At 35.7% G+C, this 26,943-nt stretch overlaps 1 protein-coding gene across 1 annotated transcript in view; it reads right to left on the minus strand.

Moving 5' to 3' along the window:
- The window catches only part of Man1a1 (mannosidase alpha class 1A member 1), a 175,142-nt gene that overhangs the window by 65,146 nt on the left and 83,053 nt on the right, over positions 1 to 26,943 (minus strand). The window contains exon 6 of the mRNA XM_046466986.2: positions 18,427 to 18,521. Within this exon, the coding sequence (XP_046322942.1) occupies positions 18,427 to 18,521 (95 nt within the window). The remainder of the gene's footprint in view (positions 1 to 18,426; positions 18,522 to 26,943) is intronic.

The following is a 26,943-nucleotide window of genomic DNA, read 5'->3' on the forward strand; positions in this document are numbered from 1 at the left end:
AAAATTCACTAGCAAGGACTGGGCTAGAGATTTAAGAATTTAAGAATAAGAAGTGACTATTGTCTTACAATATAGGGGGACTCTGATGTGTTTGCCTGCAAGGGTTTGAAAGAGCCAGTACAACTACAGAGGTGTATATATTCACTTATATATACCTGAATCTACCTGGATGCCTGGAAGTGACAGGTACTGGGAACAACTACTCCCCAGGTCAGTGACTCCTCGAATCTTTTAGATGTCTGTGCCTCGCAGCCAGGGTGTCTAACACCCTGGAATTGCTCACAGCCATAGTCCTTTACTAATGCCTGAAGGAACAATGTTATCCAACATCTTTGAGGGTTCAACCAGATCCACAAAGGAGCATCTGGACACTTGTAACTGAGGGAGAATATTCCAGGATAGAGACAAGCAAGGCCACTCTATAAGTGCAATGAGGGAAACTGAGCACAGTAGGGAAGGTGAGGAAGACTTTCCAGAATGGTTATGCCCAAACTGAGACTTGAAGGTGAAGGGAGAAGTGAAGGTTGTTCCAGACAGAACAAAGAGAGCAAACAGAGGAAGTAGAAATTATGGCAAAACTGAGATAATGTAGAGATGTATATAACATAAGTATAGATTATGTGGCATCTTTTTATCTGGCTAATTTTGTTTTTTAATATAAAGTAATAAGTTGCCACTAAAGAAGAGACAAGGAAGTGGCATGGTGACATTTTCATTTTAAAAATGTTTCAACAGAGCCAGGGGGCAGTGGTACAAGTCTATAATCCCAGCGACTCAGAAGGCAGAGGCAGGAGGATTTCGAGTTCAAAGCCAGACTCAGCAACTTAGCCAGGCTCTAAGCAACCTAGCAAGATACTATCTCAAAATAAAATATAAAAAGCAGCTGGGGATGTGGGTCAGTGGTTAAGTGCCTCTGGATTCAATCCCTGGTGTGTGTGTGTGTGTGTGTGTGTGTGTGTATAAAGTTTCAACAGTGTGGGACTTTGAAAGGTAGATGGCATGGAAACCAGCAAGAAAATGCATTAAAGTTTATTGCAGTGGCTGAAATAAGTGATGATAAAGGACCTGTGATGGTTAATTCTATGTGTCAACTTGGCTGGACTGTAGAAGTCAAGATAGCTGGTAAAATATTTCTGAATGTATTTGTGAGGGTGTTTGTAGAAGAGATCAACATCTGAATCAGACTGGCTAAGGACCAATGTGGGTGGATATCATCCAGGCTGTTAAAACCTGGATAGAACAAAAAGGTGGACAAAGGGGAGAATTTGCTATACTTTAGCTGGGACATCATATTCTCTTGCACTGAGGAAGGAAAACTGGTTCTAATAAGATATTTAGAAGAACTCAGGTTCTTTATTCTAGAAGAGAAGATAAAGGGAAAGATTTACTTAATCCTAGCTTTTGCATACTGCTGAGAAGGGTGTTATGAAAATAGTTTCCCATTTTTATCTCTCCAGAGAGTAGATTCTTGGGCACCGGAGCTCCTGATTCACAGGACCTACAACCAGTGCTTTCTGGTTCTTGGGTCTCAGACTAAGTTGCATCACCAGATTTCCTTGGTCTCCACCTTGCAGATGGCAGACCATGGGGTTATTTGGCCTCCATAATGATGGGATGAGCCAATTCCCAGGAATGCATGTGTGTTTCCTACTGGTTCTGTTAAACATGTCTGGAGAACCTTATCTAATAAAGGGCCTGAAGGGAGTTGAAGGGAAAAAAACAGTAAGAACAGTATAAAGGAACAGAGAAACATACTGTGAAATATAATAATGGAGTATTAGCAAGAGGAAAAAGGACAGGGTGGGGAAGGGAAAGAGGGCTCAGAATCAAGCTTCTGGGCAAATGAGATTTCAAGAACACGAAGACTGACAATAGATTCTACTTTCTGAGTCAAGGGAAGTAATGGTAGGTGATTCAGGTACAATCTCAGGACCCAAACATAAGAACTACTGAGATGCTTTACCTAGAGAGGCTTCCCGGGAGTCTGGTAATTATCGCTATAGAGTGGGGAGGATGAGGTGCTGTGATGGTAACGCGAAAGGGGAAGAGAGGAGAGCTGGAGATCTGAAGTGGGAGGAAAGACCAAGAGGCCTCCTGCGCATGAAGGGCCTGGAATCAGGAAGTGATAGAACTGCAGAGAATACTGACACCCTTATCACTGAGGTTCCTCCTGAATACATTTTCAAGTTCTCATCACATTATCACAAAGAGAGGGGAGAGCAGAAAGCACAGGAGGCAAAGGATGGCACTGAGGAAGCGACACTGGTTCTAATAAGATATATAAAAGAACTCAGGTCTCATATTCTGGAAGAGATGATAAAGAAAAGATTTACATGATTCTAGTTTTTGCATCCTGACAAGAAAGGTGCTATGAAAATTGTTTCCCATTTTTAACTCTGCAGAGAGGAGGTTCTGTAAGTTTATCTTTACTTTTAGTTTTAAATAGTGAGAGTGAGGCTAACAAAAGGTGGTCATGTACAGCAGAACCTAATCTGACCAGTCAAATTTAGTTCTGGAAGGTACGTAAAATTCAATCAGACCCATGGAAAGCCTTTAAAATACGCTTGGAATTGATTAGTGATGAATATGGTCCAAATACATTAACAGTAATACCTTACAGTCCCAGTGAAATGCTAAGATCATTTTCTCTTCCCTACCTTTCCCCCAGGTACTGGGAAATCTTAAAGCATAAAATTATTTCTTTTAGTTCCAAGAGTTCAAAAATTAAGATCTTATGTCTAGGCCAGATTATATGAAATCAAATTAATGAGACCTTGAAAATGTACAAATATTTGGAAGTTCTCTGAAAACTAGGGAATTGTGGAAGCCTAAAGCATAACTACTGGCTTGCTGGGATGGCCATAGTTTGTGTACTCACAATTCCTCCCAACTCCTTCCTCTTCCCCTTTATACTCTTTTCCTTTAGAATCAAGACAGTAGCAGATATATTTTGCATCACCTTTAGTTTTGAAAGGGACCTAGGTTTTGCCATTTTTAGAAAAACCTGAAAAGCAAATTTATTTATTTTTTAAAAATTTTTATAATTTTTTTTACTAGTTCTAATCAGTTATACATGACAGTAGAAAACTCTTTGGTTCACTGTACACAAATGGAACAGAATTTTTCACTTCTCTGGTTGTACATGAAGTAGAATCACACTATTTGAAAAGCAAATTTATAGTTCTACATTATTGTATATGGTGCTATGTTAATTCTATGAATTTTATTTTTGAAGCTCCTTTTTAAGTATAAATATGATATTGTGGATTTATTGCTCATAGCACTCAGAAGCTGAAATTGGTGAATTCTGTAATGTGAATCCCTATGAATACACTAAAAATCTTGGATATTCTCACCAAATGTTCGGTTCATTTTACAGCATCTCTCTTTCCCTACTGACCTACACCCTCCACCATTTTGTTGCCTACTCACCCAACATTTAAGGGCTCATGTGATTAAGCACTTTCTGAGCTATTTCATCTAAAAAAACTCCTCTTAATCTAATCAATAATCATTTTGAGCATACAGCTGTAGTTGGCCCACTTTAAAGTAGAGAAAATTAATACAAATAAAAGAGAATGTGTCATAGGATTATTTAGTTTCATAATATTTATATCTAGCTAAAAATAATTTAGAACTTTCCTCTAAGCCAATTTAAAAAAATGTTCTCAAGAATAATCTAAACAAGATCAAAGCCCACTTAATATAATGAGACAATATGCCCATTATGAACTGCCAAATGATAAGAAATTGGTCTGGACTTAAAGGTAGATGACATTCAGATATTTATTGTTTATGGCAGCAGCCTTTGAAGCTGAATGCCAGACTCTTAATTAGGGTGTAGGAAGAAGCTATCAAAGCTGCTATTTCTAAATATTTTATTTAAAAGTGGGGGGAAAAACTTTATAAAATTAAATATTCAGATACACACTGCTCACTCTTGGTGCCTCTGTGAAAGGTTCCATACAGGAGGTTCCAGTATAGACTCCACAACTAGAACTTGGCAATGGAACCTTCCCTTGTTTTATGGCCTCCAGTGACTTTTGATGTATTGTAGATTCCAAAACTTTTACACTGGAGAATAATTACAATATCACAATACTTCATTAACAAGCTGAAAAGTGACCATCATAATATTTTGCATCAAATGGAGCTTTTCTGATTGTCTTGAGGTCAAGCATTTAATCAAGAGTGGTCATTTCACAGAAAGAAAGGTGCCTCCTAGCTCGATTGTGTTTTCTGTGACAAGTGGTTGTCCATTAGTATGCTACCTATGAAATATTTGAATAGAATAGGTAGAAAACAACACAATCAACCACTGCAAGATAAAGGCGACAATTTAACATGAATAAAACATCTGCATTTAGAAAGAAACTCATTCTAAGGAAAGATCACCTTGAAATTGGATGTTTATGAAAATATTTGTGAAAGTGGTTCATCTATAAAACTCATATTTGTACCAAACTTACACATGGAATTTTCTATTTCACTTTAAAGTCTTCCAGAGAAGGCATTTCAGGGGTTTCTGAATTCATTTTTACAAACTCTGTATGTGTTTGTGTGTGTGTGTGTGCACGTATACATATAAAAACAACTTACATATTTAAAATTTTTAAAATGTATATAATTATATATTAAAATTAGACATGCAAAACACCTTTCTATTAATTTGTAAGAATAAATGATAGTACCACGAAAGATGAAAATTTTCTACCAGAATTTTAAGAAAATTCTTTGTCTAACTCAACAGTGGCATTTAAAACAAACATGTTTTAAGAAGGTCAGTCAATATTGGACTTCTTTCATCAACACAACTTTGTATCTTTTCTACCTGGGATAGATGTTAACAAAGTTTTGACATAAGCAACACAGAATAAAACCTTTAAATTGCTACCAAAAATGAAATTTTAATGACTTTTTAAAAATATATATTTCATTCTGGTCTCACTAAAAATATTCCTCTACTCTCAATAATTTATAAATATTTCATTTTATCTATATCTTATTAATTTGTAATTTATAATTTAATTTTTGAATGTTATTTATAATGATCATGACATTAATACAATGGTGCATATATATGTGTATGTATATATGTATATTATATATGCATATATAAATATATTATAAAATTATATATTTTTAAAATACACATATCATAAAATTATATAACTTTATATATATATTAAATTAACAGTAAGTGTATAAAAAATATTTTACTGATGAGAAAGCAATCAAAAGAGTTTAAAGACCACTGGTTTATGGTCTTGATGAATTTGTGGGGTGCAAATCCTTATTTCATCATGAAACCAGTTATAGTGATTCACATATAAATAAATGGCTAAAAGTGCTCCACTTATACAGTATTAACATTCTCTTTTTTCCTAATAAATTTAAGAACTGCAATTAAATACTTTAAAATTAGGATAATTGCTGTAACTTTAGTCCTTATTTCAGTCTCATTTTAGGGTATTCTGATAATTTAAAATCATCCTTCTTCAGCTGGGTTGCTTCATTGTGTACTTTCCTTTGTTGTCCCAGATGATGACAATTACTACTAGGACTCTATAATGCTTCCTTGTTTGTGGAGGACTGTGCGTTATAAACAGAATACATAGAGAACCATTAGAATTACAAATGTGTGTATACATCACACACACACACACACACACACACACATACACACGCACATGCACACACTTCTTTACTAGAAAACCCATGCATCCTGACATATGACTCAATCATAAGTGGTGAAGATGGCTCCATGATGATTTCTGGAGATATAAAGGGGTAGCAAGCAGGCACTGACCCATCTGGGGGCCTGCAATTACACAGCTATCTATTCTTTTGGATCCCAATGATCTCACTCTCCAGATTCTCAGATTTCTAGATTCTATCATAAGCATTATATTTGTAAAACTGATACTACTTATTAAGTCTACTTTAACAAAGTTATAAGGGCCAATTTTCAGAGAGGACTTGTGATCACAGTTAAGAAAGTTATATTCAATAAAACAGCATCTTACACACACACACACACACACACACACACACACACAAGAGTTTGATATGTTTTGATTTATATCCCTGCTTTTTCTGCTGACCTTTGTTTCTGCTGATCTCTCTTAAATACAATCAGCCCAGTTATGGAAATTGGCACTGTCAAATATTTAAAAATTATGGCAAATCTTAATTCACAATCCACTCACTTTCCAATGTCCATTTTCAGAGTGCCTACCAGGTATAAAAACATACCATGGGGATAGCTCTTGGAGACAGAGAGCAGAAGACATTCTATAGCTCTCAACAGAGAGAAGATGCACCAATACAGTGGCACAGGGCATAAAAAGCCGAGATGAGAGAACACATAAGAGGTAACAGTCTTGTCCAAAGCATATGAAAGGTCTCTTGTAATTACGTCATGTGCTCTAAGGGCTCAGAAAGTAGATTCACTGACCTTTGAAATAAACAAAGGTAATGATATTTTAAAAGAAACACACAAAAAAATCCAAACTTCTAAGAGCTTTCAAACACAGCTATTAGAAATTATACCAACCTTAAAATGGCTTATTTAATTTTTGTTTTACTTTGGGGGGGTGTGCAGCACCGATTTATGCTTAAATTTTGGAAAACTGTTCACTGATAAAGCCATTGTAGTAATTGCACTGGATCTGTTTATTAATTTGTCACAATTAAGTCAATAAGAACTTTACTAATGTCCTATTACTTGATTAGTTTTGAAAGTGATTATCTTAAGAACTTGACTTAATTGGAAGCCTCTCAATTTACAAGGTACATTAAACTCTCAGTCGCATTTTAAGATTATTCAACATATGCAGGTCAATTACCAGTAATCACTGTTTTGTACAAATGTTCTATAAAAACTATAGCATGACATGACAAAGAGGGAAAGTGATATTTAATTAATAATACTAAGTTCCAATTGACATTTTCAGGACAAAAGGACAACATGAGCATTCGTATAAAGTCTTCCTGAAGCTGCGTCTGCTACTAAAAACTGAATAAAGGAACTCTAACTCTCCACCTTACAGATGAAGATAATTTGTCATGATTGCTAAATCACCAAATTGCACTGCCTGTACTCATGCCCAGCTGCACATTAATTTCCAGATTCGTAAATTACAATTAATTCTTAGTACTGCTCCATCACTTTCCTTCTCCAGTTAATAAGAGACTGCAATCAATTATTGTTCATCCCATTTTCCAGAAGAGATCCACTATAGCTATTATGGCACAAGGAAGAAACCTGGAGTGGTTAATGTACCACTGAGACTGGGAGGCTTTTAAAAATTATTGGCTGTAGTCTAAATATTTTATATTGACCTTCCAACTCCCATTCAGATTCAATGTATTAAGTTGAATATTTACAATGATTAACAATTATAAGGGCTGGTAAAGTGCCTTGATACCTGGGCTGATTTTCAAATATCTATTCAAACTACTTCATAAACTTTTAAATTTTATTAATTAGATATTTGAAAGGTTGGCCCCACACTAACAACAGAAGCCTGGTCTTGAGATCAATCACAGGAAAATTGATTGCTGGCTCATTAAAAACCTGGGGAAGTCAATTCCTTGAAGAGATTATTCCATTGCTGGCCTGCAAAGGTGGTGTATGAATTTATGTGTTCTGACTTGTCCCTAATCTAAGTTCTGTACACAGCATAAATTTTAAATTGCTAAGGCTGATTTGCTACCAATTGTGTGAATAGAGTGAACAAAGCTGAATCTATAAAATCTTAGTTCTGTACATTTGAAAAACTTAGTTCACTGCATTCGAATACCTATAATTGTTTGTATATAAAAATTTCCTAGTGAGTTAACTGTTTAAAGAGTGCTAGATACTGTGGGGAAAGCAATGGTCAAATTTAACAATTCAATCCCATGTACTTTGTACTAAGGTTCTCTCTGCCCCAAATTGAAGCATGAGGAAGGTCTCTTAATGTAATAAGAACTTAGACTCTTTACATGGGTCTACAAATGTTCAATGGGTAACTAAAAGCAGGATAAAACATTTGGTGTCTGTGCCTCCATTTTGTATATCTTCTTTGCTATTGTCAGTCACCTTGAATTCCAGGAAGAACAGATCTGACTGATAAACATCTTGTGCTCAGTTCAAACTAACCCCAGGTAATGGCAACTTTTGTGTATCAGATGAGGCCTTGGATGACTAATCCTGAGAGAATGATCAACCAGATCACAGTCTGACCAAGACTGGCTCCCCCTTTATCTATCTAACTCAGAAGCTCATGGATGTATTCCCTGGAAGACAGGGCTGAAAATGCTGGTCCCCTTTGTCTTTCTAGAATAGCTACACTATGATTAAAGTTCTTTTCCTGCTTTTTACTATTATTTTTTCCACTTGGTTTTTGGGGCAAGTGGCTAGATCTTATTTGTTGGGACCTGCAGAGTTGGGCCTCTGGTCTAGAACTCTGGTAGCATTAACAGACTTCCCACATATCACCAGTAATTTTTTAAAAAAGGATTTAAGTAACCTTCTTGGGATAGATTGGTTTTCAATTATCTGCACATCACCTTTGACAAATTCCTGCATTTATTATTCATATGCTACAATTTACCCTTAAAATATAGGAGCTTATGAAAGTGTAGAAAAATATTTTAAAATATCTAATTCATGGTTGAGGGATCCATCAACTAGGCCACTCCATTCACATTTCAATTTTCTTCCCTTGCCAATCACAAGCACAGAAGATGTCTGTGCAGGTGGAATTCCGAGGGCAAGATGCAGAAGAAATGAGAATCCCAGAGCCAGTGTTTAGAAGCAGATGTGGTCTGTTTTTTCTTCCATAGAATAAAAAGATACTTTAAAATCTCATCTACCTGGGTGTTAACTTCAATCATGACCAGGGAAGTGAGAAGCAAGGAAGGTACTTCGGAATCCCGAAGCTTTTTCACTATAACTGCATTATAGTGCATGACGAATAACATCAAAATATTCTCTGTTCAAACTGTTCATTGCTTACCTCTTCATAATGGAGGCTATAACAAAGAGCATTTAAATAAGCGTTGCTATCTGTCTGCGTGCAATAAGTAAATGCCTTTAGTTTGGTCAATATGCTGAGTGCATGGTGGACACAGTGATCCAAGGTTTAGTGAGAGGGTTAAGTGATCTCAGAAGAGGCCTTCGCTTCCTCCTACTCATCTGGAGGGAAGATAAACCTTGCCTCTTCTTTGGCTTTTGTAGTACCTTAAGTTATGGAGCCAGGTCCCCTGCTGCTTATAATAAAGTTACTCTGCCTGAAGCTACAAATATGGCTTTATTGAAATGGTTTTGCTTTTAAACAGTTACCCTCAAGTTCTTAATTAAAAATACCTTTTTGTTTTCTTTATGCTAGGATGGCTCAAAGTTGGTTTTCTAGTCTCATTAGGTTGAAGAAAAAGAGAAGTACAAGGGGAAAAAAGAACATGTAAATTATTTTAAGGTAATTAATGTTCGGAATTAGTGGCTTTTCAGAAGAAGCAACAAACTGCTTCAACTTAAGTGGAAACTTTGCATAGTCATTAACAAAAGTATAATTAATGACCAAAAGAATATACCCCGGTGCCACCTTCCTAGCAGTGGAGTTAGCTGCCTCACTGAGCAGCTAAGACATATAAGATATAAAGAACACAGATGACTCAGTCTTGTCTTTTCTTCATAAATTTTGCTTGAGATAGGATCTAAGTTCCCCAGATGGCCCTATACTTGCAATCTTCCTGCCTTAGCCTCCTGAGTAGCTGGGGTTATAGGAGTGAGCCACCAGCTGATGACTCAGTCATTTCTTATTACAATACTGCTCAAAGTGTGGTCTTGGATCAGCAGCAGCAGAGGCTTCTGCATTAGTGGGGATCTGATTAGAAGAGCAACTATAAAACCTTCCTAAAACCTGACCAAATCAGAAACTCTTTATATAGGATGTAGTAATATAGGTTTCAACAAGCTCTCCAGAAATTCTCAGATACTGTCCAAGTTTGAAAAACACTGTTCTCCTAAAGTTGGGTATTTACAAACTAATTTTCTGATATTGTTATATTTCAATAATTAAATTGACCATGAAGGATGGTGGAAAGTTTTCAAAGGTGAGGAAGAAATGAAGCTCTCCTTGGCATATAAATACTAACCCTAAAGTCGTGATCCTAACCCTTGTTGAATATTAGAACACTCTGGGATGTTACCCAGTGTACTGCCTACCTGGTCTAGCAGAACTACTCTACTTGATTAGAATTTCTAACTTTGCTTGTCTTTGAAGACAGGACACCTGAAGACCAGACATTTTCCTTCAAGTAGACTAGACCAAACCAGTTGGATCTAAGATGGCTGAGAGTGACCACCAGATAATTTCTCACATCATTATAATCTAATTTCTACACTACGTGACACACCTAACTGCCACCAGGATGGGAAGCATGAGACCATAAAGAGAGAAAAAAGGGGTTGTGCCTGAGCTCTGGAAAATCCCCATCTATGAAAATAAATGAATATTTCTCCCCTTTATTAGACTGTTCTTCTGTCTCATCCCCCCCCCCATATCTATGATTTCATCTCCATTGGGTTGAGAGGCTTATCTGGAAACTGGTCTCCTGCTTCTCCATTCTCTGGCCACTACCTCAACTTGTGCTGTTAGAACTCAGTGGTCCCAAGTGTTTGTATTTGTGACACTGAATGTAAAAGATCCTGCTTTGGGGGTCCCCCTTTTTGAGGGGGAATCAGCAAATTGTGAATAACAGGGATACTTTAAATAAATACCAGGACCCAACCCCCAAATCAGTTGAAACAGATTGGAAGAAAAGGGATGAGGGATGCAGCAATATTTTTTTTGTGTGTGTGTATCCATATATATATATGGATACACACACACACACACACACACACACACACACACACACACACACATATATATATATATATTTAATTTCTCCATTATTTCAAAGTACTGGGAAGGTTGAAAATCACTGATGTAAAGTGACCACAGTGGTTAGACACTTAGTAGAAGCAGCATAGCCTAAGAATAAGAAAATAGGGCTATGTGGATGTTCATAGCAGGAATGCACCCAGTTCTTCAGACTGAGTTTGTACCATAATAATTAGGCATTAGCTAGCCTGCTGGACTTTAAAAAAGAACATAACCTTTTATTGCCTCACATACTTTAAAATCTCATAGATTGCACAGCTCTAATTTCTAGAATGGATAATTCACCAGTAAATGTAATTTTATAGAGTAAATTCAGTTTTAACCCTACATGCTGGATCCAAAATAATAATTAAAGAAAAACAATAAAAGCTTGTGCACAAAACCACATCATTCTGTATAGACCTCGGACGTGTGCTCCATATTTCTAGTCAGTTCTACCAATACTATCTCCCTTATTGGCTTAAGAATATAGAACTCAGCTTGAGAATAGGTTAGGGGCATTGATGGCCTAATAGCTGAAGACTACTGAAAGGACATTAGCACCAAGTTAGTTCTAGCAATCTACAATTTTATTACAGGGGAAGGAGAGATCCTCTTCCTCCTCTGCCTTAGTTCTTATGTGAGCTCTCTGGCTGGATTTAGGAACCAAATTAATATAAGGCTGATTAACAGGAGAAAAGCATACAAGGACAAGTTTTATGGATTTCATATGTATATGGGAATCACATGACATTTAGCCTGGCACAATGACCAAAGCAAGATACTTTCATACTTTTTAAACAGGGACCAACAAATTTGTGAAGTAATAATAGGATACAAGGATCACTGGATGAGGGCAGTAAATTCTAGGGGTGTCACTGAGAGACATATTGGGTGAATGATATATCAGTTTATTCCAAAGAGCTTATTTATTCAGATTGCCAGTCTCTTTGTGATGAAGGTTATTTTCTTGCCTGCAAGGGAAGGGCATACCTTCTCAAAAGAATCTGCATGTAGGAAAGAACAGGTCAAATAGCCCTTGTGCAGTTACAGTTCTTTGGGTGATTTCAGCTTGAAATAACCAATATAATAATGTGGCATGTTTTGAGATGGCACATCCTTAACTCCTTCATTTTTACAGGCCATATCTGTATATATTATTTTATAGTCAAATATTGACAATAAGACCATAAAGAATAAACCCAACACGCATTTATTTCCTGACACTCTACAATGTTTTTTTTCAAGGCATTATTCAATTACATTTTCAACAAAGCCTTGTGAGGTCATCAGGATAGATGCCATATTGCTGTTGTTTTAGCTTCACTATGAGAACGCAAACTCTGATAGTCAATTATCCATGGTTTAAATTTATACTGACAGTGTTAATAAGTAGAGCTTTAACTATGATAATATCACAACAGTAATGTCTGTACCATTTTGTTTTTAACACTACCCTACTTGAGATTTTGAAAATTCCCCCTTGTAAAGTTATTCTGTTTTTCCCTTTGCTCAGCATTACAACTTTGACAGGACAAAACATTTATCTTTTTTTTTATACCTTTACTTCACTTATTTATTTATTTTATGTGGTGCTGAGGATTGAACCCAGGGCCTCCCACACTCGAAGCGAGCACTCTACCACTGAGCCACAACCCCAGCCCACAAAAAGCTTATCTTTAAAAGACATCCCCACTTTGAGAGGCTGACACATTAAGTACTATAGTCAACTAGTCCAGTAAAAAGGACCGAAGAGAAAAAAAAAAAACATTAGTCTCCTGGACTTCCTAATCAGTAATCTTTAGTTTTTCAGAACCTGGAACACCTGATGGTCTTCAAATAATATCAAAGTATTTGATAATCACAAAGAACAATGTTTAACTTGCATGAAAATACTGTGGTTCCTTTAAATGTTTATAAACTGGCTCAGGAGCAGAAGGTTGCCCCACTAAGGGCAAACTTACAGGGCTGCCCTACTAAGAGAAAGGAAAACACCTTTGAATATCTGCAGCTCAATGCACATCTGTTAACTGACTCACTTTCCTGCTTTTTTCTCTCCCCGTAAAAAAACCCTTTCAGGTACTGAATTCTTTGAAATGGCCTTTAGGATGAGTGTCTGGCCATCTCCCCTATTAGCAAGCTTTTCCTAATTAAACCTGATTCCTTTCCCACTAACTGTGGCCTGAATAGTGCGGGCAGTAATGGGGTAAACAAAACCGAACCTTGAGAGGAAACCTGTTCAAAGGTCTGATATTAATAACTCTGGCCTGTCATTTTTGAAATGTAAAGTATGATTGATTACCATTTCCAGAAAAAGTACAAATGAAAAAAAAATAAAAGAGGGAAATCCAATATAACAAAATGTCTAATTCAGAGGATAAAAGGATTCCAGAGGTAAAAGAACCCATGAAAAGTTTAGCTTAAGATAGCGGCAAGACTATAACTTCTCTTTTTACTTTTCTGAGTTGGTAAACTTATCTTTGAATAAGAATTAAGATCTGTGAAATATATAAATAAAACATAAAATGTAAGCTGAGGCTCTGATTTTACATTCAGACTTACATCACAGGCTTTAGAACATTTTTGGGGTAATTAAGGGGTATTTTTTGCCTCTTGAATACTAACAAATCATTAAGTCAGTTTGATCTACTTATGCTCAGGAAATTTGTTTATTAATATTTTAATACTATTCCTATGATGTGAAAGTATGGAATTGTTTTCTGTTTCATCTTAAAACATATATTTCCTTCAAATTTGAAATCAGAAACTTTGGAAATGGTTAGCAGATTTAATAATGTAGAAATTTATTAATGTAGATATATGGAAAATACTTTAAAAATATTTAATCCATTAAACTGGCTCTTCTTGTTTGTGTCAATTAAAACTAACCTACTACAATTTAATATTTTAGCACTTTATACCACCAAGATATTAAAATCCCAATAAGAAGTCTATCACCTTTTGTTTAAATATATACACTGTGTACACTTCACACAGGATAATCTTTCACTATTAAAAGCCATGTACTGCTCTTAATAAGGCCCTGTTCAGGTAAAGGACTTTGCAATTATAATAAAATGAGCTTCCGTGTAACTAATGACACAGTATGTATTGTTGTCAGATAATTAGAATAATCAGTAAATAAAACTTTGCCAAGAAGGAAATAAAAACAGGTGAGGGGGATGGGCCTCATTCATCACCTTGCTGACTAATGAGAATCTGAATGGAGATAGGCCAGGCCTGGCACATGCCTCAATATGTGCAATAAAAGCACACACTCTAGACAGTTCTTAACTTAATATAACCACCAGGCAAGTGGCAGTTCAGAAAAAACCACAACAGAACAAGTGATAAAACAGTACCTAGCTAAAACTAAGTCATTTATCAAGAAAGACAGAATAATTATTAGGAATGCCCACATTGTATGCTTTGTGATAGAAATGAATAATGGGAACATTAACTACATTATTTTAAATTAAGAACACACTTTAGAAAGTCCAAAATCTAATCTAAGTCTACTTTACACCAGGCTTGCATTCTACCTGGAAATATGGAAATGGGGAAATGCTTGATTTTACAAATCAAAGAGGTGACTTTTTCTGCAGTTAGAGAAAAAACTGCACAGGGCCTCTTGCTAATAGTAGTAACAAGATCAGACATCAATCTCTGACATTTTCACATTAGAGAAATTGAGTTATATCAAAATCTAATCTGTTAGAAAGGCAATGGTTCTCTTTTATCAGAGACATTACATATCCTAAGCATCTTCATTCTATAACTGTACAGGTGAAGTGGGCATATTTGCCTGGTTGACACTGTCTGTAACACCATGCCTATCAAATGACCACTTGCTATTAAATCACAATTTTAGTTAACTTATAACTTAATATGGATGCTCTTAAATTAAGAATTTATTATAGATTCAGCAGAAGAGAAAATTTAAAAATATTTTTTTCTGAACAGATTTTGGGACAGAGTTCCTAAGGTAGCATATGACACATTATTTAGGTTCTCTGTATATTTCAGTTTGCACAAATATGGAAGTCCAATTCCTCTTATTGGTATTTTGACTCCAAACATATAAACTTCCCCTGCTTGTTTTAAATTCAACCCAGTGAGCATTTATTATCTTTTACTGGAACAGACTACCTTACATTTGTCAATTACATGTGTGAATGTAAAATAAGACATATTAAGTATATATTCTACTTTATCAACTAGGCTGTGAATCCCCTGAGGGAAAGAACATGCCTGTTATCTTTTTGAGCAAAATGAAGAGAAAGAGAAAATCTTCCCAGGACTTAGAACAGAACTGTTATCATGCCAGGAACTCAAAGAAAGGCTTGTTTTTGACAAAGAAAAAGTAAAGATGTTAATTATCTTTAGAGAAAAAATCAGAACATTAGGGGTATGTGAACAAATAATACCAGGAAGTTCATATTTTTGTTGAAATACAGGTATTGGTAAAATCATAATGATTTTAAAAATTGAATATGATATTATAGCCAGTATATTCAGCGTCCCTCCTATCATCTTTCTTGCTGAGAGTCAAAGCCAGCTCACAGTGAATATATTTCTAGCCTAAAAAGTACCCTCCATGCCACCACCTTGGGCATCCTTCCACTAACATTTTCTTATTTGGGGAAGGTAATTAAGAACATATGATTTGGCCAGACATGTTTTCCCCTTCTCCTTTGAAACTTTTGCTAGTGACAGCTTTCAAAAGCTAGAAAAGACTCCCCCTCCTTCCCATTCCTAGGTCTTGACTGTGAAAACACAAAGATTCAGAGAAAATAGCATCTATGTACACTTGAAAAGTAATATTGTGGATAAATAGGAAATGTCATTTTACTTCCTTATAGGAAGGAGCTCAATATAATAAATCAGGCTTGCAGATAAAAGGAGACTGGATTATAAGAATATAGTTGATTGGACAAAGGGATAGGAAGGATTTTAGTGGGCTTTACTATTAACCTTGCCAATGCTCATTGTGTGAATTCGGGTAAGTCACTGCTATTTGGTAAACGTGAATAAAGGTGAATAAAACACATAATAAAAAATTCATTCAAGTTGCCAGGAAGATATCATATCAGCTGCCAAGGATTACCTAATTTTCTCTGGTTTAACTTGAAGACATCAGAGAATACATAAATGAAAATGACCATTATTTTTCACCATATAAAAATTTCCTGTAATCTTTGAAATTAATCATAAAGTCTTAAGTATTATAAAAAATTTTCACACCACAGTTCATATCTTGATAGGTACAGATATGAAAAATAATAAAGGATTTAGAATTTAATAGTTAATTATTCCTTATGTACTGAAAAAAATCTTCACAGTACACTAAAAAATAGATTTCGCTAAGGAACAATCCACTTGACTATTACAAATAAACACTAAGTAAAGTTAAATATACTTCAACATAATCCAGTTTCTTATCTCTATTTCAAGAGATGCCAGAACTAATAAAATATCAGCAACTTACAATAACTAACTCAACTTATACAAATAACTAGCCCACACCGTCTCTATTAGTTTTAGTAAGACTTTATCTGATTTCATTACCTTTCAGGAAGTAAGAGGAATTAGCTCCACAGAATCCTACATCAGGAACCTTGATTGATCATTACTCTAGGAATTCAAACCTGAGGTTCTCAGGTCCTAGGGGGCACCATGATGCTGTTAACTTTTGGAAATTGTGGACAAATCTGTATACTCAGGAAATTGTATTTTATGAGATGAGGTGTAGATTTCATTGGAATCTGAAAGTCTGTGAAGCCCACAAAAGAACTACCGAACGAGCCTACTTTCCAGTTTATAAATAAGACTGGAGAGTTTAAATGACTGCTCTGAAAACAGACCTCAAGTAGGTCTCTACCTAGAAGCAGGTCTCTTGGTAACCAATTAGTTTAATGTACTACTATACCCACATCATTTTTCTCAGAGGGCAGACAGGGGAAAAAGTGAGTTAACTGAGCAATGCTTTTGTTACCGGATCTTACCTTACATAAGAAAAGGGTATTCTGGTCAGAATGCTATCTATAAATACAGAGTCTGTTGATATGGAATGCAATAGAGAAGGTCTACATGAGCCAAATATAAAATGTATGGTTCTCCATATAAACACCAACTTGCCTCCAAGCCAAGCTCAGACTCTGTCCTACCTTAAGTAAGTTACTGTTACAAGCAAAACATGCAAAGATTTCAAGCTGATAAGAAAAAGCCTTATGAGCCCTATTCAGAAAAACAGACCCTGAGACATTATAGAGCAGAGAACTACATGAGTTTAATGAAGCCCAGTGGTGTGGAGACTCCCCATCCCTCTGCCTCAACATGCCCACCCTCCAGACAAACACACACTTATAGAAAGGCACAGGATGAATTAAAACAAAGCATGACCTTTCATGGATTTATTTATTAAAAAATAATCAGCAATTTCATAATTAACTTCAGGAAAGAATGTCACTAAAAATAATTAAGAATAAGTGTCCATTAATCCTGCCACACTACCCTGTTCATTTTTTTGGTGTTTCTAAGAAACCCATTTGTGTTTATGCATCGATGTATATGCATAAACATCTAAATACATATTACAGCTCTACCATTTACTTACTGTATGATGTAAGGCAAATTACTTAATCTCTCTGTGACTCCAGTTCCCTATGAATAAAATGGAGATAACAACAGTATTGACCTTACTGGGCTATTGTGAAACTTACATGTGGTAATAAGTGTAAAGAACCCACCATACTTTATGATAATAATAGTGGCAATCTTCACCATCATCCTTATAATCTCAAAGAGGCCCATAAGCCATTAATAATTCATGGAAAGGAAGAAATTAAGAATCTTAAATGACATGCTTAAACTATTGTGAAAACCCAAACAACTCCCTGGGAGAATACTAGAAAGTTGTTTAATTTAGGTTTCTTCTTGGGGCCATATTCTCATGGACTTGGCACACCAGGTTTCCCCACCCAAAGAGGATGAGAGGTTGGATTGATCTGGGTCAATGAATCAGCCCCCTTTCTTCCTTGCAATGGTGTGCAGGAAGGTCTCAGGTGCTCCAGCGTCAGTTTTACCAGCTCCTTTGTTTGGGGGAATCTGATTTCTCCCAGTGTTCTATCTCTGTAATATCCCCAGTAGCTAAATGCTCTTAGGAATTTGCTTTCTCTGAAGTGAAACAACTTCATGATGACTTAAAAGACAGTGGGATGCTACTGATATTTATGGAGAGAGACAGTATCACTGACGTGATCTTTCCATGAAATAGTGAAAACCTCAGATCATGTCTGGTTTACATGATCCTGTTGGGGCTATGCTCTACATGATGGACCCATCTGAGGCTATGGAACACTGAAAAGCTTATAGCTTCCAACACAAGGACAGAGTCCAGTGGGGTCAATTTGTCACTATAATCACACAAGTACTAATCCATCTAGAGTTTACTTATTAGTCCACAATCTCAACCATTTCCCCTTAAAATATGTTGTTGAAAATGAAGTTTTACCTTTTCATATTCAGCAATGCCCAAGGTATTCCAGAGGGAGTATGAAATGCAGGTAGCAATTTTACCCCAAGTTCCACTGCTTTCTTTCGAAAAATCTGAAAAGTTAAACAGTTAAGTAAGCTACTGTTGAAAGCAAAACAAAATGATCTATTATGTTTAGTACTTTTCTACTTCAAATATTGCTTATCTGAAAAAAAAAGAAAAGTTTCTCAAATTAATAAAATTACCTAGTACAAAAAATGATCCAGGGGCCTTCAAGCTGTAGGGTTCTTAGTCTTGGTTGCATATTAGAATCATGTGGAGGTCTCAACACAACTGATGTGTGGGCTCCATTCCCCAGATTTTCATTTTTATGGTCTGGGGCTCCTGGATGGGGATTCTAAAGCACATTTCAATGTGCGTATTAGAAGGAGAAGCACCATTGTCAAAGAGTAAGTACTGGACTGAGAACCAGGAGATCTGTTCCTATACCCAGTTCAGCATAGTTATTAATTAGGACATAGAGAAAGGAGAAGTTTTAGAAAGACGTACTATCACTAGTATGTATATGTTCTCTTAAGAGCTTGTAGCTTTAACTTTCTGTTAGGGGTAGGTAATATGGAAAATACATAGTTAAATTAGATACAGATTCTGCCTCAGTGTAGTAGGGAAGATAATATATGCACATAATTATCTAGAACAGATAAAATGAGAGCTGGAGATGCAATCTTATCTTGTTTAGATGAATTCAGCAAGGCTGTGTGGTGGAGATAACATTACATGAGGAGTGTATGCACCATTGAACTGGGTCCAATACTACTAGAGACTTGGAGAGACGAATAGGAAGAGAGAGCCTCCCTGTGGGATCAGTCTAAGCACAGAGGAAGGAAAGCAGAAGCCTGCAGAATAAATACGGACTAGTGCAGTGTGCCTGACCAAACAGGGGAATACTTGCAAATAAGGGTGGGCTTTACCCATAATGTGGGCCAAAATCATGGAGAGTCATGCTAAGAATTTTATTCTGTTTAAGTGGAAAAATAAGAAAAGTTTCTGAGCTGCCAATTCTATTGGACATTATTTTGCTGTATAAAAAAATGATCAGATCATAACCATTCAGAGTTTAAAGTCCGAAGAAAGGCATTACCTTGTTCACTGAAGGAAGGACTACCATAGCTCTCCCTGTGATAGCTGTGGTACCACGCAGGTGCACTCCTTAGTGAGCCTGGTAGGCTGAGAATTTAACGTTTTTTTCTGCCTTCTCTTCAAACAAGGGAGAAGTGAGAAAGATGGTAGGAGCCCTGAAGGGCATGGATGAAAAGGCCTTCTTCAGGTAATGAGAAAGACATGATTAAAGTGGTTGTCAAAGCATGCCTGTCTGCTCCAGAGGGCAGCACAGTTGTCCACAGCTCCTGCCCTAAGACCTGAGCCTCCCAATAGAGAAAACCCAAGATTTGAACTCTGTGAGGGTAATCCAGTAAAACCAACATTGAGGCTACTATCTAGACTTCAGGTTTTGGGAATCTAACTCTCATTTTGTAAGGAAAGTTAAGAAACAAATAATTTTAGTCTAAAACTTTGACAATCAATGTAAATAAACTTTGTACACAAATAAAGATGCACATATTTGTAATATATAGAAAGTGCTAAATATAAAATAAAGGTGCCATTCGCCTCACAAATTAGTATCGCTTCTCTTGTCAAAGTGGACAATTCCCTTTATCGTCAACTAATAGTGTTATGGGAGAAGAGGACAAAGAAAAATAGATCAAAGGGTACATTCTTCTTCCTTCCCTTTCTCTGCCTCATCCTAGAGAATTTCAGGGTGTCTTCTGCTGTAAGGATTTATCCAATCACTGTCCAGCCATCTGTTGACTTCCTGGTTTCTACCCAACTTTTTAAACTGTTAATTAACTCCTTTTCAAGACACTTACATAAGATAGAAGTTAAACTATGTAATTAAAACACCATTTTGGGTATTACCATATGGCATGAGAGTTAAGGACTCAAGCTTTGAAGGCACAATGCCTGTGTTTGAATCTTAGTTCCACTTCTTCAAACTGAGTAATCTTGGGCAAATTGTTTAATCTCTGTGCCTAAGTTTCTTCATCTGTAAAATGGAGATAATGATAACATTTTCTTTTTAAAGGTTATGGAAAGAAATAAATACTTTATTATATTTTAAAAACTTGGGACACCTAGTAATTATTCTAAAAGGTTATTTGTCATTTTTACGGTGATAATGATAATGGTATTTCCTCAAGAACTTTCTCTATTTACAGCCTGAAATTCCTTCTTGTATTGGCTTTATACAACTGCTGTTTTGGTGTGTTGGTGCATTCTCCCTACTCATGTGCTTATTATCTTTCTGACTCTGTTAATCCCCATCTTCCCCCGCCACCTACTCTTATCACCTTCCAGGTAAGTATTCGTTCCCAAGAGCTAAGCCCTCAGTTTTCATCACCTATTTATATTCCCAGATTCAACTTTCCACTTTTGCTCTAGTTCTGCATGGATCATTTAATATCCCAGAAAACATCCCTAGTTCTATCACTGATAATTGTTCAGTTTCTTAGACTCAAGAGCTGGCATTTTGACATTTGACTTATTGCCCTTCAGTAACTAAGTGTCATCACCAACTCCTTCGTGTCTTGTGTACAGCATACTCTCTGAGATGAGCAAAAGGCCATGTTCTCATCACCAGAAACAATGAAACACAAGAAAAAAAGCTTCTCTTACCCAGCCTCTCAGGATTCTTCCTCTAGTTTTAGTTAACTTTTATCTAATAGTACAAATGTTCTCCTTTTTACCATACTACTTTCTTGTTCAAGAAACTGTAATGATTCCCTTTGTTGTCAAAAGTGCTCTACTGATCTTTCAACACTTCCTATGAACTTTCTGTTCCCGTGGAGAGTGCTCTTGAGACTTCCTGGTTTCAAGCATCCTTTCAAATTCAGTCCACCTTATCATCTTTATTTACACAGTCCTCTCATTGTGAAACACCCTTTACTGCCTCCTTTTGGTCAATCCAAATTTGTCCATTCATCAAGGGTCGGGTCAATTTTTATATCCGGCCAAGATCTTTGGATTCTGGGAACTCTCACATCGACAGCTGGCATCACAAGGCAGGATTTGAAAACCTTCAAACGCTGATCTCTAAATGTTTTCATATGTTACTCTCTTGTGTCCCCCCTGATAATTTTCCTTTCTTTCTCAAAGTACAGAAAAAGACCTCAACTTCTCCCTTATTGACTATTAGACATAGATAGCCAACCGAGATTAAAATTTACATCTATTGATATCACCACAGTGTTCCGAGTGGTAGGTAGGAAGAGACTTGTATTGTCAATGAGCAGATAGGGCCACTTCTCAGGAGTGTTGCCCTTGCTGTCTCCTCTGGCTGCAAGGCTCTTTGCATGCCTGGCTCATTCTTATCTTCAAGACCCCTTTTAAGAGAGCTCTTTTCCTAACAACTCACAAAGTTGGCATCCTTATTTATGTCCTAGCACATCAGCCCATTCACTTCTGTTCCATTATTTATCACCTCCTAATTATCTTATTTGCATACTTGTTTTACTGTTTGACAACCCACTAGATACCAACAAGATGAGGGCATACACTTTTCCTTGTTCATTGCTATATATGTACCCAGTATTCAGTAAAACAGTATCTGGTACTCCATAAACATTTATATAATAAATAAATGTATCCATCAAAGATTGATTAATATGCTTGGGCCAGTGTTCTGAGAAGCCATTGGTCTTATAGTGTTTGCAAAGTGCTCCATCCTACTCTACTAGCTGCTGTTGTCTAAAAATAATTATTTCAAGAATTCTGGAATCTCAACATTGGGCATCATTACAGGACAATTACCAAGATAATTTTGGATACAAATTCTAAATATTCCATTGATGCTTTAAATAAAATCATATATGAACCTCTATCAGTTTCAATTCTTAATGTTTGATTTGTTATCTCCTCCTGAGATTTGAAGAGACTTTACCTGGAGGAGTAATCCAGATTCTAAAAGAGAACATCTTTCTACCTAAAATAATGTGTGTGTAATAAAACTAACTTGTAGAATTAATATTGTTAAAAGAATGAAGGTGACATGTCACAAATCATTCTAAAGGGCAATTAAGTTTTAACTAGCACATCTTGGATGATGTGCTGAAAAGCAAATTATTATAAAAAGCACACTAAATGGCACTTCAGTGCTCCTTCCAAGGGGCTGGGGATGATGGAGAAGACAGAGGGATGGGACTAAGGACCTTGATCTCAGATCTGAGCCTATTTCTGCTTCTATGTTAGGCCTGGTGGAAGCTTAATTTTTCTGGTTCTGTTTCCCTAGTACAAAGAAAAATCAGGGCTGATCATTTCTACTTTTGATTTATCACTGGAAAAACTAGTATACAGGGGTCACAAAACTAATTAAAGTGTATTTGGAAAAAAAAGCACTATTCATATAATTTTTAAAAAGGCAAATATTAATTTACCACCCAAATAATAGTCAATTTTGGTCTCCAAAGTTTGTTGGTACCTTCATCTGGTGGGATAGATTTTATGTTAAGAGGGCAAGATGAAAAATGGCAGTTCATAAAATGTAATCCCTGCTTATAATAGAAGATATTTTCTTCCTTTTTTTTTAAAAAAAAGTATTAAAATAAAATGGGGCTTTTGTATATGTAATTAGCAACCAGTTTGAGATGGACAGATATGATCCAACAAGAATCTCCAAGAATATTTTGCATGATAGAGATTCTGATTACATTGACAGCAAAAGTCAAAACTAATATAGTTTGCTGAAAGAAGGGTGGTAAGATATGATGAAATAGCTCCTAAAATAACATTTCAAGCATGTAACTAACAAGTAGCTTTGAATAGGAACTTTTATGGTCAAAAGTTAAGAATTTCAAAATAACCACATCAACATTATATCTTTTCATTACACTTAAGTAACATCATCACAATCTTATTGCTGTTTTTCTTCAATGTTTTAAAAACTTCAAAATTTAAAATCTGTCAAACAGAAACATTTATCTTCTTACTTTATCCTTACAGATAGGATTGGACAAGGCTGTAAACAAGATGTATGGCTTTCTTTGTCTTTCTAGTTTACAGTTCCCTGAAGAACACTGTACAAGAATAATATACATGCCAGAGCAAAGAATAAAGAAAGAAGAAATGAATAAGAACAGATGGTTCTGGAAAGAAACATTTCCAGTTCAGACTTGCTTCAGTTTGAAATGCACAATCAATATCAGAGACTTTATTCAAATGTTCATGTTGAAAATTTCACTCTTAAAAGATCAAACGCTTATTCCCCATTAATATAAGCAGAGTTTACTATTACTTATTTCAAAACATAAAGCTTTCAGCACAAGATGCCATAAATATGATAAATATATTTGGCTGAAAATAACTAAAATAACTTACATATCATTCACTGAGGGTTAAATTTCGTCATTCAACTAATATGTGCTTATTAAGCTTCTTGGGGTCTTCAATTTTGTGTGGAACTTTGAAAGGTTTAAATATCAGAATAAAAATAAAGTAAAAAAATTAATGCTGTAGAAACCTCAATGGGACATCAAAAGTCATCTAGTTCCATAATCCTGGTATACAGATAAAGAAACTGAAGTTCAGAGACTCTATTCTCCTAGTTAAATGTCTAAAGGTTTGTGGACAGGTATAGTCAAGGGAATAGCAACTTCCTGTCATCTCTGATTCATGAAATTCTTTGATCCAGAGGGACCCTCCCTTGTGGGTCATCTCTATATGTGTGTGCCCCCACCCTTCTTTCATTGACTTTTTCTAATTTTCCCATTTTTTCCTTTTAATTTCTGATCAATACCTAAAAGTGAAGCTTTTATAATAAATTTTTTTTCTTCCATTTATCAAATTGCATTATAAACTTCATTTAAAAATTATACATTTAATTAGAAGACTGCTTTTGTGAATTGTTTTATTTTTCTTCCTTGTGATTCATACAATTCAATTAGCCCTCAAGCAAGTAGATGGAAAGAGTGTTGTTCATTTTCCTGAAAAATTAAAGCACAAAACTCTCCAACTTGTCTATTCAAAATAACCTGCCAGTAACTATGGGTCACAACAAAGTAGAATCAATGAATGTCCCTTAAACTTGGCTCTTTAATGTATGAAAGCACAAAGTTTAATGAAGGAAGAAATTCTGGAATATAATTTAAAAATCTAAATGTAGGACATTCTAGCAAGTAAGCATTTTAGATCTGTCTAGCTTTTTAAAAGATATTTATTCTCATGAAAACTTAACAGCTGGTGAAACTTTAAAAGGAGGTTTCTTTTATACGATCTCATAGTAAAAACGAATAAATGCTTATAAATAATTGAAAAAAAAAGCATTCTGATATTGAATTTTTCCACAGAAAGGACTGTGATTTCATTCTGTAGCACTAAAGTGGGGAGGATTTTATTACAGGTATGAGGGGAAGCTGAAAAATCAGGAGAAATACTCAGGAGAATTTCAGGTTATTGTTCAGGGAAGGCACATCACCACTATCCATTTGGGTAGCAATCACTGCCACCTCCTCCTTGGCTCTAGTTCAGCATTTGCTAGTTAGTAGTCCTGCCATAATGAAGAAAGGTCACTTCACTGTTCTAACTTTCCTCTTTTGTAACATGAGGACCAAGGTAACATACTTTCTGAATTATTTTTCTGCTCCATAGGACATGTTTTTGAGGAGTAGTAAGCACTTACTACATATTTACCAAAGTAGTAAGGGCTATAAGAGAGATATAGGAGGAAAAAGGAGTTCACAATCAGAAAGACAAATCAGTCATATAAAACTATATAAACACACAGTCAAAAATGACAATATGAATAAAAGGAGAGACTGCATTGGGTCTTGGGAGAGAGGTAAGACTGAAGAGGTAGCACTCACGTGGGGGCAGGTATGTGCTTATCTGAGGTGAGGATGCACACATCTGTGCACATACTTTGGGTTAACGTGGAGGACAGGAGATAAAGTACAGGGGAGAAGGAGGTGCATAGAGCTTTTTATGATACATAGCAGGCAGAGAGCTAGATTAATAAGGTCTAGAAAATGGCAAAAAAGAAACATAAAGATTAAGTAAAACAAGAAAATGGCTTTAAATTCAAAGGAGAAAAGTGGTTAAAGAGCATATCTGGGGTCTTATGGAAGTCCCTACACTTTCTATCTTAGTGTCTCCCATTTATGACAAGTAGATTTCTGGATCATCAGAGTTATGAGAAATGAGACAGCCAGAAAAGCTGCAGTTCTCTTTGGTTATGGAACTTCTTTGAGTTGTCAGAAACAAACATACGTGAATGACAAACCAATAAACTAGTGTTTGTGTATTGGTCATCAGAAGTGAAATCTTGAGACATAATCAGAGTACTTTATAAAAATACTTCTTGGGCTGGGGATGTGGCTCAAGTGGTAGCGCGCTCGCCTGGCATGCGCGGGGCACTGGGTTCGATCCTCAGCACCACATTAAAGTAAAATAAAGATGTTGTGTCCACCGGAAAACTAAAAAAAAAAAAAAGAATAAATAAATATTAAAAAATTCTTTCTCTCTTTTAAAAAATACATCTTCAAGAAGAAAGTATATATTTGTGGTAGCAATAAATGAGGAGGGGGCAGGGAGAAAGGAAACAGTATGGTTGAATGCATTTAATAGGGAAGTTAAAAATGCACAGAAAAGGGAGAGGAAACCTCATAGTAACAAAGCTTAAGATCATCCTTATGTGTGCCACCACTGTGCTGTTTTTTACTTTCCAACTCCTAAAACACCTTCCCAAGAATAGTAAATAATAATACAGTATAGCAAGAATAATAAAATCACCATAAAAACCCAAGCAATTATGAAGCACCTAAAGAGGGGCTGTCAAGCTGTTTATTCCATCTCAATTTAGATTTTCAAAATGGAGCAAATCACCAAACTGATGTTTACAAAAATACACAGTATATAATGAATAACATTTAATATTATGTAAGCAGGCCAAATAGTTTCTGACCCTACATTTCTCATCAAAAGGAAAATATCTTATTTTTGTTTAAAAAATATAATGTTTGCTAAAGGACCAGGGAATTATGGAAATGTGTACTTAACCTAGCTATAGTTCCTAAAAGAATTTGTGGAATCCACTACATAGAGGTTAATATGTAATGTCATAGTGTTAAAATAGGGACTGTTCTATTTACTATTTTGCTTTTGCAGGTAAACACCAGAATCCATTTGAAATATATCAAATCCAGGCTTGAAAATATCTGTTCAATAAAAAGATAAGACTAAGAAAAAAATGATAGCTTCATCTACCCAAGTACGTTGTGACTCCCTGACCCTTCTGAGTTATGAAGCACTTTATGCTGGAGAATTTTTCCAGTTAAGTGAATCCCATCTCTGAAGAGCATGAAAAACACTTACAGTTTACCCCTTTATTTATATCAGTTTTTAAAGCATTTCTATCTGTTCTTTTTGATTTACTGAGATGTACAGTTATCCTGACATGTTGAATCAGCATCACCATCTGCAGGCCCT

The sequence above is a fragment of the Marmota monax genome, unplaced genomic scaffold, assembly GCF_021218885.2.
Source record: "Marmota monax isolate L192 unplaced genomic scaffold, Marmota_monax_Labrador192_F-V1.1 WCK01_AAM20220418_F8-fsc00140, whole genome shotgun sequence".
Taxonomy (NCBI): Eukaryota; Metazoa; Chordata; class Mammalia; order Rodentia; family Sciuridae; genus Marmota; species Marmota monax.